Consider the following 16,890-nt stretch of genomic DNA (forward strand, 5'->3'; position numbering starts at 1 on the left):
TCACCCTTAATGGCGACCGCTTTTCTAGGGTGCACTGGATGAAGTTGTTGGCGAATGGGCTTCGCATGAGGATAAGTTGGAATCTCATGCACGACTATACTTGGGTCAATTCTGGGCATTTCTTCATATGACCACACAAAAACATCCCGGAACTCTTGGAATAGACGAGTATAGATCTTGATCTCTTCTGGAGAACAAGTTACCCCAATATGGACATTTTCAACGACACCAGGTTTGACAGAAATATCAATTGGCATCGTTTGGGTAATGTTACCCATGTTCCCTTTTGACCAAACTTCATGAGTCATGATCGACATTTGAAGCGGTAGGGACGGGAACTAAGAGGAGAACTCCTCGAGACAAGTAGACATGACCGCTGGGCCAGGCAAGAACGAGGAACGATGATGAGTGTCATTCCAAGGTACATCTTCCAGAGACATTAATTCCATGATACTCTCGACAAAAAGATAAGTCTCGGCTAAGGGGTTGGGAGACTCTGAAGAACCAAGCCAGGAGGATTGAGAATACTCATTGAGAGATGTTCTCGAAATAGGAGGATCAAAGGATACCGAAGGTGAAGCTGAAACAATTTCCACATAATCAATTTCGGTGGACTTAACGGCATAACCTTGCCCCATGTATCAACAAAATCTGTCGAAGGAATGAACCACGGATCAGACTTGACCGAAATCATGTTGATAGAGGCGACATGAGGAGGTGGGAGCTGAAAGATGCCCATCAAGGCAGGATCTTTAAAGAGTCCCGCCCCCACACTCTCATAAGGAGCACCGGTGTGCTTGACATATGGAACATTGCCATAAAGAGGAAGAGGCAAAGAAGGATAGTTGGTTGACTGTGACTATCTTCCCTTGATGGGGAAAATGAATCACACGGAAAAGGGAGGAGGCTACAACATGCATGGCATGGGTCCAACTCTGTCCGAGTAGAAGATTGTAGTTAATATTAGCGTCAACAATCTCTACTTCGACGTGTACTGTCTTTCCCTCCAAAGTAATGGCAAGGTTTGGAAGGACACCGAATGGTTGTGAATCACACCCGTCAAAAGCTTCCAAAGTGTTAGGGGACTGGTTCAGAGTAGGAGAACCAATTTCCTTCCAACAAGCGACAGACATGATGCAGGTAGAAGCACCTTCATTGATGATGGTCCTATGAATGGTTTTCTCATTTATGATTACCTGAATGAGAAAGGAAATTTGATGAGGTAAACACGGAACATGGTTTTCCAGGTCAAAATAGATGAGATTAGAGTCAGCTGGATCAATACCCCCAATAGCTGACAGTAACAATTTCCGTTGAGAAGGACAGCTTTGAAGGACCTCGAGAGCAGACATAGCTTATGCCCCTTGGGCCAAATCTTCAATAATGTTATAATGTTGAGCGACTCAAGCGTTAGGATTGTACGAGGACTTTCGGAGCACACCTCGAGAAGGTGGTCGAATAGCGGAATTAGGATTAGGCCGCTCTATATGGAGAGGACCAAAACTGGATGGCGCGGAAGAAGAAGGGGTACCTTCTTTCTCTTTCCCTGTTGACAGGGTAGGAGTTTGATAATCCTTTGGCTTGGTAGCCACGTTGATTGGGGTACTCATCATGAACACCTGTGAACCCAAGGAAGCGGATGAATGAGGTTGGTCTACCATTTGAGTCTGCTCGGACGGAAAGGGCTCTTTTAGGACAACTAGGGTCCCTTTGAGCAAATGACTAACTTCAGACCATCTGGGACAATCCTTAGTATAGTGATCCTCCTCACAGATGAGGCACAAATACTTGGGTTTCCATTGGGAAGCATCACCAGCAGATGACTTAGGAGGACCCTATTTTGGGGCATCGACTTTACCCTTGCCTTTGCCTTTCTTCTTACCTTTAGAGGATTTATCCGTTGCGGTAGACTGGACAACGTGAACCTTCGAGGTTTTACCAGGGCCGAATGAATTGCGAGAGGAGTCATTGGGAGTAGTGTTGGAGACCGACTTCTGTTTGGAAGAAGATTTTGTAGGGGTTTGAGTCACTGAACCAATTACTCCATCAACAGGAGGGGTAGTCGGAGACTTAGATGTCATCAGATCAGATGATGGTTTGGGCGCATCGGGTAACACATCATACAATGTGCTGAACTGTGAATAAACAAGGTCTAGATACTGGGCACGCGCGATGGCTTGTTCCTCAGTGATGCATCCACCCATAGCAATGTCATCAACAATCTTATTGATGAATGATTTGGTGAACCACTCTGTCAACAACTGATCAACAATTTCAAACTTAATCATACGACGCTTACGTCTCCATTCATGCTTGAGCGACGTTAACAGATGGGTGCCAGTTTCATAGCGAACCAACAACTGGAAATGTGTGAGAAAGGCCATGGTGAGAGTGTTAAAGTCATGATAGGTATTCCAAGGTAGCTCGATATACCATTTGGCTGCAGCCCCTGTAAGAGTTCATTGGAAAAGACGAAGACGAATGGAGTCATCGACGTAGGAATTCGAGGAGCACCAGAGGTGATATGTCATCACGTGGGCTTGAGGATCCTCTTTCACTTTTCCTTCAAACTTTGGACAATCGCTCAGAATCTTGGACGAAACTGGAGGCCAGTATGGCGAATGAAGAATCGGGTCATTCGTGAGTCTAGACACATCTGGCAATTCCAGTGTAGCCAAGAATGGAAATTGGGTATTGAAAGGCATTTGAGGTCGATAAGGGGGCCCAACAGGCGGGGCCCATCTCTACTGGTAAGGAGCTTGTCCCCAAAGTGGAGGATTTTTTTCCATAATGCATTTAGTTTTTCCCCACTATAGGTTCCCTTGCCCGTAGGGAGGATTCTGACCTTGAAAGCCTTAGAACTGTCCGGCCAGAGGATGTTGATAAGAAACATATTGGTTAAAAGGTTGTTGAGCCCGCTGACCTTGGACATATGGATTTTGCACTTGATGTCCCCGAGAATAAGGGTTTTGGGCCTGCTTCCCCTGGACGAAAGGGTTTTGGACCTGCTGCATTTGGACGTAAGGATTCTGCACTTGCTGTCCTTGGACATAAGGATTTTGGACTTGCTGCCCTTGGACAAAAGGACGCTGAACCTGTTGCCCTTACACATAAGGATTTTGTGCTTGCTGTTGCAGGACTTGTCCTTGGCCTTGCCCCTGCAAGGGTTGACCCTGTTGATAGGAGTATAAGGGTTTCTGCTACTCGGGTTGACCTTGTTGCTGCAAGGGTTGACCTTGTGGCTGTAAAGGCTGTCCCTTCGGCTACAGAGGTTGACCTTGTGAAGGCATAGACTGGGAGGATTACGGCGCATATTGCATTTGCGGCTACATGGTTTGCTGCAACTGTTGCGAGGGTTTCCCCTACGGTTGTTGCAGTTGTCCCTGCTGCAGCACCATTTGGCCTTATTGCTGCATGGATGGCCCTTGTTGCAATGAAGGTTGGCCTTGTTGCTGCATGGATGGCCCTTGCTGCAATGAAGGTTGCCCTTGCTACTGTAGGAGCTATCCTTGCTGCTGCAAAGGTACTTGAATAGTTCCCGGAATGACAACTTGAAAGTTCCCGAACTGTATTTGGCCATACCCACTGGGCGCGGCAGACAGACCAGGTTGGACATAAGGTCTAGGCTGAGGGATGTATGGCGGATTAGCCATCGCTTGTGAACCATATGGAACATAAGGAGGTTGGTACTGACCTTGAGCCATATTGGGCTGCTGGTACTGTACGTGACTTGACCTAGACGGACCAACATTGGGCTGTTGGTATTGGACATTACTTGATACAGCAGGACCAACTGGATTTGAAATGGCACCCAAAGAGGGTTGGTTCGTCCCAACCATGTGAGGTTGTGAGCCACTCACATTAGTTGTGCCTGACATCATAGAAACATTCGGACTTTGCCCCCCAGGTGGTGGGACAGCCTGCCCACTTATTGGAGGGATTGAAGAACTGACAGCGACATGACTCAAGATCGTCGGTTGAACTGGACGGGTTACTTGAACTGACGAAACAAGAGGATTTAGAATGGTGGGTTGCACCGGGACTAAAGTAACTATAGAAAGCATTGTCTGTTGGGAGGTCGGGTTCTGAATGAATGGACCTGTGGTATGCATAGCACCAGATGCCCAAATAGGATTATGATATAACGATGAGGCAGTAGGCATGCCTGGAACCTTCAGGAGGGAAACCTTGGAAACCTTCAGGAGGGAAAGGATATTCCTGCTCCTCAACTGTGCGTGGAGTGGAAACCTCCGAGTGACTTGGAGAGGAGATTGGGATTTCGCCTTCTGATTCCATGGGTGAAAGCAGAGGATGACGAACTACTGAAGATGTTCGAGGGGATAATTCCAAAGGAATACCCCGCTGATCGTACGGACTGTACGGACGCTGCAGCGATATCACAACAGGATCGAACAAAGGATTTAGAGGATAAACAATCAATCCAAGTTGACCTTCAGAAGTCGGCGGACTCTAGAGAGTCTAGATAGGGTTATCCCGAGATTTCGGGCCAATGTCAGAAAGTGACCCAGTATCTGAAGGGGGAGGACGAGATGACAAAGGTTGAATACTTGGAACAATTCCAAGCTCAACACCTTGCTCTTCGAGCGACTGTGGCAATTTAGGAAAAGGCTCCTTAGATAGTCTTTCAGACGGAGGAGAGGAAGAGGAACTAGGCGAACCAACTGGTTCAACCACGATGATTTTGTCTCAAATAAGTGTAAAAGAGATTGATTTCAAGGGCTTTAAAATGTATTTAAACGTATACTGACGATGTGGTATTAAAAGACTAACAAGGATGTTATAAGATCGCGGGCAACAATTTTTTATGATGTGAAAACAAACTGGTGCTCTTTCATGTTTTAAGAATCGAGAAAGAAGCAAAGGTGACTATCACTTTTGGTTTGAAACGAGCTCGAAAGGAAAAGTGCTCGGGTGATATTTTATATTTAGGGAGTCAAAAAGATCAAAATGACTACTAAAGATGATCTAGGTAAAAAGGATTACCAGGTAACCGTGAACTGCAGAATACCTCCCAGCGAACCGAGAAGTACGGGCAGGCAATCTCCCTGAATGCTGTGTTCGATGTATCACGTTTACAAGGCAGAAGACTTGGCTTCCTATGGATAAAGGATTGCAACCTAGTGGGGTCTCCCTTTATATACTCAACGGTACGGGGAGCACAAGTCCGTAATAGCGCTATCTAGTGCTGAAGTGAACGATAGCTACTAGGTTTTAAGATGCCGGAACACGTCTATCCTAGACCTTCTAAGATGTGATTGTTAGATTTCAAATGAGCCTTAGGTTAATTGAGTACATTTTAGAGTTTATCTTGAATTTATGTCTCGGTTTTCAGGCCTTATCGATGTGACTCATAAAACACCTATATGCAGCTAAATGAGACAAGACCCTTTCAATTTGATGAATTGTCTACACTAATGAGAGTAGAAAACACACTCAAATGCAACAAAATAAGCAATTGAAAGCAAAATGACTTTTCACTATTTTGCTTTTGAAAACAAAATGATGAAAAAAATTCTTTCCAATTCTTAACTTTCCTATCAAATGCACTTCAAGTAGCCCTTTCACTAGTAAAGAGAATTCATTTCTTTTCCAATGCAAGTGACGATGCAACTCTAGCCTTCAATGATGCTAACTAACGTAACATATTGATTCAACAAACTAGAATTATGTATTTTTCAATGAAATGACAAAATGAATCTTTCACAAACACTTCAATGAAATATTTCCAATACAATCAATCACAAGCAAACACAAAGCACAAAAGAGAATTCCTTTCAAACTAATGAAGCAAAGATTGAACCAAAAACAAGATGGGCAATGTGATCTATGCTCGAAAAGAGACGCTCAAACACCAAATGAAACTTTTCAAACTTGTTAAATGGAAATCAAAGCAACAAAAGGACTAATCAAATGAAATGCAAGGAGAAAATTTGACTATCTACTTGACTTGCTGAGCACGTAAACAAGTGAATGGGTGACAACCTAGATGCCCTAGGGTTATACACCATCCAAGAACTCAAGAAACCAAGTGAAGAAAATGCAAATCAACCAATCATACAAACCAAGCTAAAAGAGCTTTCCAGCTAGGGAGAACATAGCCAAAACAAGTTGAGAGACATAAATCAGAAGGGCAAGACACATTGGCTATGATCTAGGGTAAACCCTGATCTTCACCTACAGGAATCGACGCGAGTGCCTAACTGGAAACACGTGCTAAAAGGGGGTCGACGCCATTGTTTTTGAGAAACACGCGCTGATCGGCGCGACTGTTAGAAAAATAAATGCGCTGACCAAGGATTCAAGGATTTTTTTTAAAGGATAAGACCAGACTTGCCACTGCAAATTTCAGGCTCAGAGCAGTAAACCAAGCAAAGCTGAGAACACTAAAGGGAAATGGTGATAATAGAAAAGTTCACACAAAACCATAAAATGACAATCAATTAAATAGAACGATTGGCTCCCCAGTGGAGTCGCCAATTTGTGGTGCAGGTAAATTCTCAATGTGGACACAAACAATTCCTCTAGACCAAGAAAGCGGGTCTAGCTACAAACAGACAATCTATGGAAAATCTCCTTAAGTTAGAATCAATTAAGAGGGCCTACCTCTATCAACGCTATTCCGCTTAATGATGATCTTGCTTCCTCATTCCAGCTATCTCTTGTTTCCTTCCTTCGAATACCTAAAACAAGCAAACGACAACAACAACAAACGTGATAGCATACAATATTGTATTAAGCCTACTTAATAGGTCAAGGAAAATTAAGCCAGAAAGATGTAAAATGATTACAACCGGTGCATTTATATAAATCAGAAAGAGATTACAACCGGTGCCTTGACGTTGCTGGTCTCCTCTGACATATCTGGGTTCCCACACTTCTGCTAGCACTTCATGGCTAGCTTCAACAATGAAAGTTTTAAGGCCTCTTAACCTCTAGTCTCAAACCAAACCAAAATCACACTATTCTCCCTCAAACATACACTAGAAAGCTACAAGCTATAGATGACTTGCTGTTTATTCAAGCTTGCTCCAAAACTCCAACTAGATTTTGCTTGGGAAAAAGAGAGGTTTATATAGCTTGGATGGATGGGAGATGGTTCCTCTCATCATGGGATAAAGTCTTATCTCTTGAGGTTGTTCAATCCTAATAGGGGAAAGGAGCCCAAACTGACTTCCTCAGCTCTATCCGGCCCAACCATCTACCAAACTTCTGTTACGAAGCTTCTAGACATGGAAGCTTCGGCTCCTTATTTAGAAAACCTTCCAAAAGAGGATCGACATGACTGGAAAAGGGCTCAGTCACTCTGAACGACACGAGGGCTAGTTTTAATCTTTGCAAATCAGCGTGAGGAGAAAACTGGTCAGTAGCGTCGGTCTTGTAAACTAGGATAGAAGTAAGATTCTTGGGAAATGATGCAAAGGGGAATTATTCTTCTCATGAAGAGGGACATACTGAGAGTTTCTTCATGATGGGAAAGCATGTTGGGTACATTGTATAGGTCCTCCAGGATCGTAGACGGGGAGTACAAGGATAGTGATAAAATGTTGTGTAACACCATGGAAAGAGTGCATATAAATAATATGTAAAGACAAATAAAAATTTATTACTAATGCCCTATATCGCTTTACTATCATCTTCTACATTCTGCCAACTTTAAGTTTATCCACTACAACTCACAAGTGACTCTAGCCATGTGTTGTTGACTTACTAGTTTTCTTTGGATTAGTTGAGGCATATGGTGCAAAGGAGTAGGGATCAATTCCCATTAGGTAGTTCATTCCATACCATTTGTGAATCTGATTCCCAAAAGTAATCTTGATCGTAGTGGCCTTATCCTGTAGTTTTATCTACACAAATTCAAGTAGTTCATTTACAGCTCCAATGATATCAAAGACAATTATCTTGGTGAAGTTTGGGTTGAGAAGCTTCTAGGGAGCTCCTTTTGGACTTAGGTATATGTGTTAAACTGAGTAAGCTGCTTCCTCTGGGCCTTTACTTTCACTTTGATTCACCATAATTTGGCATAGGAGATCGACCAACATGAAAGCAAAGCAACAAAATCAATTTAAGTCCTGGTTTGATAACCAGTTACAACTATTAAAAATGTTATTTAAAATCAGCAAGTATCCAGCTGCATTACAACCTTGTTTTATTAGAGTAATGAATCCATATTAAATGTCATTTCACTTACGATTTCAAACTCACTACTTTAATAAAAAATAAGAATAAGCAAATAAAGTTTGCAATCTCACATTCAGAAAGTTATGTAATCCTATTTCCCTTCGTGGATTATGCCAATTATTATTCTATTCATATTGGATTTCCTTTAACTTTATCACCTTCACTTGCAGTTCTCTCACATCATAACAAATAATTTGTAGCTTGCCTATATCTAGCGTTAAGACTATTGTTGGAGTATTGACAGAAATAACAACAGAATATGATGTGCAGAGGCTGAATGGAATAGTCAAAGTTTATGTGACATTTGTTCTTATGCTATTAGTAGCATTGTAATTCACAATTACATGGAATTAATAATGAAATTGATTGGAGAAAATGATAAAATCTTTTACCTTTCTGGTCAACTTTCAAATGTGAACTTTGCCCAATATTCTCGCTATATAACTGTATAGCTGCATATGACAATGCCAATGGAGCTCTTTTCTACTGGCTTATTTAAGCAACAAAAAAAATAAAAATAAAAACTATCTTCAAGGTTTCATTTTTATCCAAAATTGTTTTTTATTAAAAGTAAAAATCAAAGGGTTGCAATGAATATTTGTTTCTACAACGCTTCTCTTATCGCTAAACTTTGAGTCTTATAAAGTTTATTTGATTTGTTTGTATGTTCTGATGCTTGTCCGTGGCATATGGGGAAGCTGAGGAGCTTGTGCCTTTTGATTTATCTAAAGTTTATTTGATTTGATTCTAAGTTCTTTGATTTCTGTAAAGTTGATTTGATTTGGTTCTAAGTTCTTTGATTTCTATAAAGTTTATTTGATTTGATTCAAAGTTTTAGATGCTTGTTTCTAGCATATGAAGAAGTAAAAGATCTTTGGCAGTGGAACAATCTATTTTGCTCGTTACTGTTTTCCAGAAGTCACTCTACAACAGAACGTAAGCGCAAGGTAGTGACCTCTGTGTTTGTTACAAAGGAAGGTCAGTCGATGCTAGGTTGATGTCTAAGGAAATAAAAGTTGATCTTTAAGGGCTAGTCAACGGTTCAAAACCCCCAGAGGGATGGAGAATAACTCGATCCTTGATACCTTACTGACTTGAAGCCTAGATTTAAGATAGAAGACAACAAAGCGGAAAGAAAGGCCAGACAAACGTATGGCAGAAGCAAAGGCAATGCAGGAAGATTATTGAAAATAAGAGGGGGTAGGAGAAGTCATCGAAATCCCAAAAGGGTTGTTGGAAATGGAGGTTATCCAAAATTGTTGAAGCTCCAACCCCGACTCTAGAATTGCTCTACCTCCACCCACCATGCAAGTAAGCCTCTTAGGTCATAGAAAAGGCCACAAATATAATGTTGCCAGTCACTTAGGTTATAAAGAAGGCCACAAATAGAATGTTGCAAGTCTCTTAGGTTATAGGAATGGCTACAAATAAAATATAGGTACAAGTGGTTTTATAAAGCCAAGAACATCATGAACAAGTAGAAAGAAACTAGGAGAGACAGATGGGAGAAACTGTGAGAGACAACTGGTTTCACAAAGAGAGCATTGGCTTTTATGGGGAATGTTGGTTTTGAATTCTTTTGCAATATCACACAAATTGCACGAGGTCAAAATTTTCCACTACATTTCTTAGTTTTATTTTTACAGAATCTTCATAAGAGGGTTTTTACTTTTTACAGGAAGTTCATAAGAGGGTTTAATGGAGTTTGCACACAATGACATATTACATGGAGGCATGTGGTTTTCATGGAACACATGAGTGGATATAAGGTTTTAACACTTTTACTTGGCTTCTACAACTGACAGAGTGAGGAAACCTCAACACTTGATAATAAGCTCTACAGATCATGGAACAAAAATTGTGAGGCAATAATGTGGATGCGCATCAAGGACTTTGGAAAGTTGGCACAATAAATGTTTATGGTCATCAACGAATTCAGGGACTCTAAAGGACACAAATTCTTTCAGCAGTAAATCAAGACATCATAACCTTATGGTGGTGGCATACCATAACAGGTGGTGCAAAAACCACAATATTGCATACAAATAGATAGGGATTTAGGAAGGAAAGAGTTACCAAGGGGGTCCAACCTCAAATGTTACTGACAAAACTACATAGCATAATCCAGTGCTCGAAGTCTCTTTTTGCCTTCAAAAGCCTTCAACAGCCTTCAACATTTCCTACATTAAGGTAAGCCCTTTCTTCTCCACTAATTCTTTTGACGCAGTTTGCAGAGACTCCTCTATGCACTAGTGAAACCTACTAGAATATTTAACTGTAAATCATGCCGGAGGGAGCAAAAGCACAACTTAAGCACTAGGTCCATTTTGTAGTGCTGAGTGGTTGCACTACACTAGGGTTATTCTGTGGACTGTAACCCTGAAAGAAAATATGGAATGCCCCGGGGAAAGAATTTGCTAAAAAAGATGACATTATCTGGAATTTGGGAAATGATCATTTCTAGAAATGGTGACATCAACTAGAATTTGGCTACCCAGTAGTAGAGGTAGAGAACTATGTACTTTTTCTGCAATTGAGTAGCATTGCCACTTAAACCACGTAGAGTAAGGAAGGTAACATGGAAAAAAAGGACGACTCCATGACTCTAGGACTTGAGCCTGAGCAGAGCTTATGATATAGATCTATATCAACAATATTAGGCTCTTCTTTGGATCATGAAGACAACCCTCTTTGAGATTCGCTACATGTGAGATGCTCGTTGTATGGAGATGTCAAGTATGGAACACGTGGAAAGTGAATTCAAACGTGGAAAGTGAATTCAAACATAAGAGCACCTGGAAAGCTGTTTGTCCCTCCGTTTTTATTGTTGTTAATGAAATTTGTGACTAAGAAGATTCCAAGGCTTTGTTTTTTTCAAATCATAAGATGTTATATAATATGATTATTCATATGAATATACATTTTTAAAAATTATTTGACTATTACAACTATCTAGCTATTCCTACTCACACGTACGCATTTCCTTGATTTATTTTATGAAAATTTCCTTACTCGTGTTCCTTATCCAACTTATAATGGTTTTATAATTACATAAGCGTATTTGAGTCCTTATCTGTTGATGCTTTATTTTTTGTTTCTACGATTAACGGTAGAGTTTCATGTATATTTAGATCTCTTCGATTTATAAAAGTTTAGTTTCCCTGGTTGTAATTTGATTGTAAATTTGGATTATCAGATGAGTCGTAAAATCGATAGTTTTAAATTTACATTCATTTAAAATCTAATTTAAAAATCACAGTTTAGTTTTTATTTAAGCTTTAATCATTTTAAACCCCATTCAAATTAAAAATGGCCATATAGTTTTCATTACTTGATTATGATTTGAAAAAAAAAAGAGAAAATATTATTAACAAAATTATGATGAGTTTTATGAAAAGTCATTTTAGTTTTAGTGACTGCCATGGAGCTTGTCTTGTCGTTGGAAAATCTTGTGAATGAAAAACTTCTCAACTTGCACAGTGCAAGGGGGAGATTTTCATATTAATTAAGCTGGGTTTATTTCCATATTGCCTGTTATTCTGTTGACATCATTTGAACTACATATTATTTTTTTAGTGTTGCGAAATGGGATGCATAATGCTAAACGGAGAATGGTTTTGGTGATTAGGTTACTGAATGGTGTAACTATGCACATGTGACAAATTATATAGAGGGTAACTTCCTTGCCAAGTAGGTAAAGTAATTGGTCTAAAGGCTACACAATTTGTTGATTTTCTTTATGGTTTTTTGATATTGTTTATCTAGTTATTTTAAAGCTTACAATGAACTAATGGTATATGTTTGTCTCTTATGCTTTACAAGTGCAGGCCATCAAAAAGGTATCTGAATATGTTGATCAACTGAGAAGGATCAACAAAGGACATGGTAAGAAGTGACTCCATCTTCGATCTGCTTTTCTCTTCTTCTTAAGAAGGGATGTAATCTATCGTAACTCAGTGACCTAGCGATGGCTATTCAATGTTTTGTTTGATCGAAAAAACTAAACTGTTATTAAATTCAAATTTAATAAAGATGATGTTTTCAAACTTGCTGTGTGAGAAAACACACATTCTATGGCCCAACAAACCATGAGAATAAAATTCTGGTATTGAAAAATGCGACTGAAATTTTAGAACAATGGGTGAATCAACTCTGTATTCTCGGCCATTAAATTTTGTATTTTTGAACAAGTATATACATGTGCCATATAATGGTATGTGACTTATGTGCTAATTTTTGATTTTGTACAGGTATATGGAACTTTGACCAAATGCTTCTCAAAGGAGCAGATGCTGCTAGTGTTACAACTACCCGAGGATTTTCTTTGAATTGAAAACCTCTTTGTATTGTTCAAGTTGTTCCTCAAGAGAGCCATGACATGATTTCATTAACTTCTGAGAGATGACAATCATATTATGCTATCATTAGGTCTTTAGATTCTTCCTCCTCATAGATACATGCGTTTATTATCTTTAGATGAATAATTATATAATTTTGACTGAATTTTAAGGCTATGGTTTTCTAAAGTTGTTTCTCTAGTGTAATAACCATGACATGATATCATTATCTTCTCAGAGAGATGACGACCATATTTTTCTATCCTTAGGTCCTTAGACTCATCCTACTCCTATGTCGATTTATTATCTTTAGATGAATACTTATGTAGTTTTGACTTGTTCAATTTAATGATAGAGTTTTTATATAAATAACATTTTCCCCAAAAAGTTGATAATATTGATGACATGATTTTAGTATCCGTATTCTAGGGCAACCTGGTTGATCTTTACATGTCATGATGATGAGGAATCCACTATAAATTGTGTGAATTTGATTGTCTTTTGAAAACATCAATTTTGATTTTTCTTAGAATATTGTTTGACATTTTGCTATCCATGTAAAGTTTTGAGATAGTTTCCAAAAATAAATATTTTAAATATATCTCCAAATCAAGAAATCCTTATCCCTTGAAAAAATGTAGCTTATTGAAAAGGCACAATTTTGCAAGAAATCCTTATACCTTGAAAAAAAAAGTAGCTTATTAAAAAGGCATAGTTTTGCATTAAAAGCAATATAAAAATATGATGCATACCTTGAAAAAAAAAGTAGCTTACTAAAAAGGCATAGTTTTGCATCAAAAGCAATATAAAAATATGATGCATACCTTGAAAAAAAAAGAGTAGCTTATTAAAAAGGCATAGTTTTGCATTAAAAGCAATATAAAAATATGTAATGCATCATATTATTAGTACAACCATGAAGGCATATATCTACAGAGCAACTTGAATTCCATCTTAAAGAAACAACAAACTAGATGGTAGAGTTTAAACTAGTTATATATAGTTTCATGGTAAAGATTAAATCACCATTTTAGTTTCTACTTAATCCTGATACATGTATCATCAACTGATGAAAATTGAAATTCTCTTCGAGTACGTGCTGTAAACTCCATTCATCATAGTTGGAAAACTAAGGAGCTGTGACACTTGCAATTGAATTAACATGGAACAAATGAACAGGCTTGTGGCCACATTCATATAGAAGAGGATTCTATAACCTTAAGATACATAATAAGTTCTAACAACCATATTGATTTGAATTGAATTCTTATGGTGAGGAACTTAGGATGACATACATTTTTTTTTTTTACTTTGATTTTTTGTTTCCATCTGAAATGCTACTTTACCATATAAATCAATAATTTCCTCGTACATTTATGATTCCCTTACCTTTTCTAAGTCACAATCTCTACATATAATAAAGAGCAAGAATCCCCTATTTTGGTACCATTAATATTGCCTTGTCTTTTGGTTGTTGTCACCAATAAAAATAAAAAGGGAGAAATCAAGCATCTTTTAATAGTGCCTTCTCTTGTGTTTGTTATCACCATCCTAAAAAGAGAGACTTCAAGCATATTTTCCTAAGTCCCTTTGAATCATAGAAAACCTTCAATGCTAAACCATTTATAAATGAGGTCAAAGAGGGACACCCCATTCTACATTCTACTACTTGAATTCTTATCCCTATATGAATTAATAATTTGTTATCACCATCCTAAAAAGAGAGACTTCAAGCATATTTTCCCAAGTCCCTTTGAATCATAGAAAACCTTCAATGCTAAACCATTTACAAATGAGGTCAAAGAGGGATACCCTATTCTACATTCTACTACTTGAATTCTTATCCTTGTATGAATTAATAATGGCCTAAGATATACCCTATCAGTTAAATCATTTTTCATCTTTGAGAGATTCTTTGATAAATATCTTGTGATTGGTACTTTTAGCTCATATTGATGAGGTAAATTTATTTTGTTCTAGTTAAATTATATACCAATTTAACGTGCCTAAAATAAAACTATTTTTACAAAGTTAAATTAAGTCCCCAATAGGACTTTTCTTCACTGGTGAACTTGTGAGAGTGTCGAGTTGTTCACTATAGGTCCATGTTTACTACGATTTATGCCCTCTAATATGTCATACTTTAACCCTATTTTTTAGTGAACTTGAACAAACACATTCAATAGAATTCCACGAAATTTGATTGACCACGTCCACCAAAATCCACCTATACAAAGTAGCAGTGACATGCCACCACGTGGCTCTTGTTAATTATATAAATATATTTAATGAAATAATGAAACTTCAATATCCATAAATATTCATTTTAAAAACAAAAAACAAAATACATACATAAAATTTTAAATTTTAAAGTGTTTCTAAAATTAAACTTCAAATATTTTGTAGATTTGATTTTTCTTTTTATTCCAATTAATTTATTAGACTTCTTTGGCGAGGCAAACATATATGCATTAAAAGTTATTTACATGTGGAACTATAAAGTGAGTATTTTAAAGTTTTTTATTTAAATATTTTTTGACATAAAATTTATAGCTTAATCTTTGATTTATAGTGATAATTTTGAATACATATAATAAAAAATTGTATCAAAGTTAATGTTTGTAATAATTGAATGAATGTTAAAATTTTTGCATTTTAATTTAATAAGGTTGGAAATTGGTGTTTTTCTTTTTTAATAGTAACAAAATATATTATATTAGCAAAAAAGTGACAAAGCACATAAAAGATATATCGATTGTTTTCTAAGACAAAATATAACAAAAGGTTTTAAGACTCAACTTGTTTGACCAGATTGATTGGACCTTTGTCCTACTACTAGACTCCAAAAGGAACCATAATGATACATGTTAATCTCCCTCTCACCCCCTTGGAGAATCCAGGTTGAATTGGAGGTGTTACTTTTTTTTTTTTCTTTTTTTTTTTAAAACTCAAACGGGTATGTTTTTGTTTATTTGGTATGAAGCTTGGAATTAAATCATGGCAGCCGATGCTACATTTCTTCTGTTTCTGTTTCTAACACTATCTTTTGAACTACTACATAATACCATTTCCTCAAGAATTGCAGGGATGAAATGAACTTTCATTTTTTATAAGAAGTTGGCCTTTCCCAAGGGTACACCCTTTGTTCGCCATCTAATTTGCTTCTTTGTTCAGATTTCTGAGAATATGGAGAAATTTATACGAGTCGAAATCGAGCAGAACTCTCTTCAACCTATTTAGTGTTTTGTTGAGGCAAGCATTAGTGAACAAATTTCCCGTGTTTAAATTTTTAATTATGATCTCCGAGTCTCCAAAGGCTTGAAATTCTTTGTCTCCTCTGTCCCTGACTATATGACAAGCTTTGAGGAGGCCTAGTATCTCCGCTTGATTGTTGGTTTTCTGTCCAATACCCCAACAAAAGCTGTCCCTTCTTGTTCCATCCGGGGCGTAGATGACCCCTCCAGCTCCTGCTGCCCCAGGATTGCCTTTGGAGGCTCCATCAAAGAATATTGTTGTAATTTTTTGCTTTCTCCACCATTCTTGGAAGTTTTCTTCAGAATCTCTTTTGCGCCAGGCCTGATTTCCTGCTTGAGGGACTGTTAGCTGCTTCCTTGGTTGAGGGTGAAGGGGACCCAACCACTTCTCTTCTACCGGGAGGAGCAATGGATCGCCTGCATAGTTCTGTTGTTGCACTGCTTCTAGAAGAAAGGATTTAGCTTTTGCCACAGCTGAGAAAGGTGTGTGCGCTTTTTCATTGAAATCATATCATTCCTGGACAGCCAAATCTGCCAGCACAGGGATTTGGGTATGGCGTTCCAGACTTTCCTCCAGGGGGATTTAACTGGAATTTTGTTGGGGTAACACTGATTCCATGAATCGAAAAGTTCAGCTATTGAGTTGTGGGAAGGAACTGTGATTTGTAGCTCATGGAGGGAAAGTCCCCAAACTTCTTTTGCGAATTTGCATTCTTTGAAGAGATGCTTGGCAGTTTCTAAACTGCTTCTGCACATCTCACATCTGTGCGGACCTGCAATGTTTTTTTTCATCAAGTTATCTCCTGTTAGAAGCTTATCTTGGACCAGCATCCAGAAGAAAAAATTTACCTTGGGCAGAGCGAGCAGTTCCCAGACTTTCCTCCAGAACTCCGGTGTTTTGCTGTTGTTCCTATCTGGTTGGATGGCATTGTACGCTTATGCTATAGTGTATGTTCCAGAGCGCCCCCAATCCCAGCAATCTCTCGATTTTCTATTAATTGGAGCCGCATCTTCCAACATTTCTTCTAGGATGTATTTCTGCTGTTGTAGTCGGTCAGGAACTCCAAAGAAGTCCCATCCCTGCCAATCTCCATGCC

At 38.4% G+C, this 16,890-nt stretch overlaps 1 protein-coding gene across 24 annotated transcripts in view; it reads left to right on the forward strand.

Annotated features, from left to right (window-relative positions):
* The window catches only part of LOC149187197 (ferritin-4, chloroplastic-like), a 28,104-nt gene extending 15,328 nt beyond the window's left edge, over positions 1 to 12,776 (forward strand). For 5 of the 24 annotated variants that reach the window (XR_016255758.1, XM_089411308.1, XM_089411307.1 and 2 more), the window contains 2 exons: positions 12,025 to 12,087; positions 12,453 to 12,776. Coding sequence is in view for 4 of the 24 variants with exons in the window: in XM_089411308.1 (XP_089267434.1) it covers positions 12,025 to 12,087; positions 12,453 to 12,535 (146 nt within the window). In the remaining 20 variants the exon portion in view is untranslated. Of the gene's footprint in view, positions 1 to 11,778; positions 11,897 to 12,024; positions 12,088 to 12,452 lie in introns of all 24 variants that reach the window. The other 19 variants (XR_016255753.1, XR_016255742.1, XR_016255754.1 and 16 more) reach the window with 8 other exon arrangements.
* The last annotated feature ends 4,114 nt before the right edge of the window (positions 12,777 to 16,890 follow it).

This window comes from Pinus tabuliformis, chromosome 3_1 (genome assembly GCF_031772625.1).
Source record: "Pinus tabuliformis cultivar Carrire ecotype Pingquan chromosome 3_1, CPIR1, whole genome shotgun sequence".
NCBI lineage: Eukaryota > Viridiplantae > Streptophyta > Pinopsida > Pinales > Pinaceae > Pinus > Pinus tabuliformis.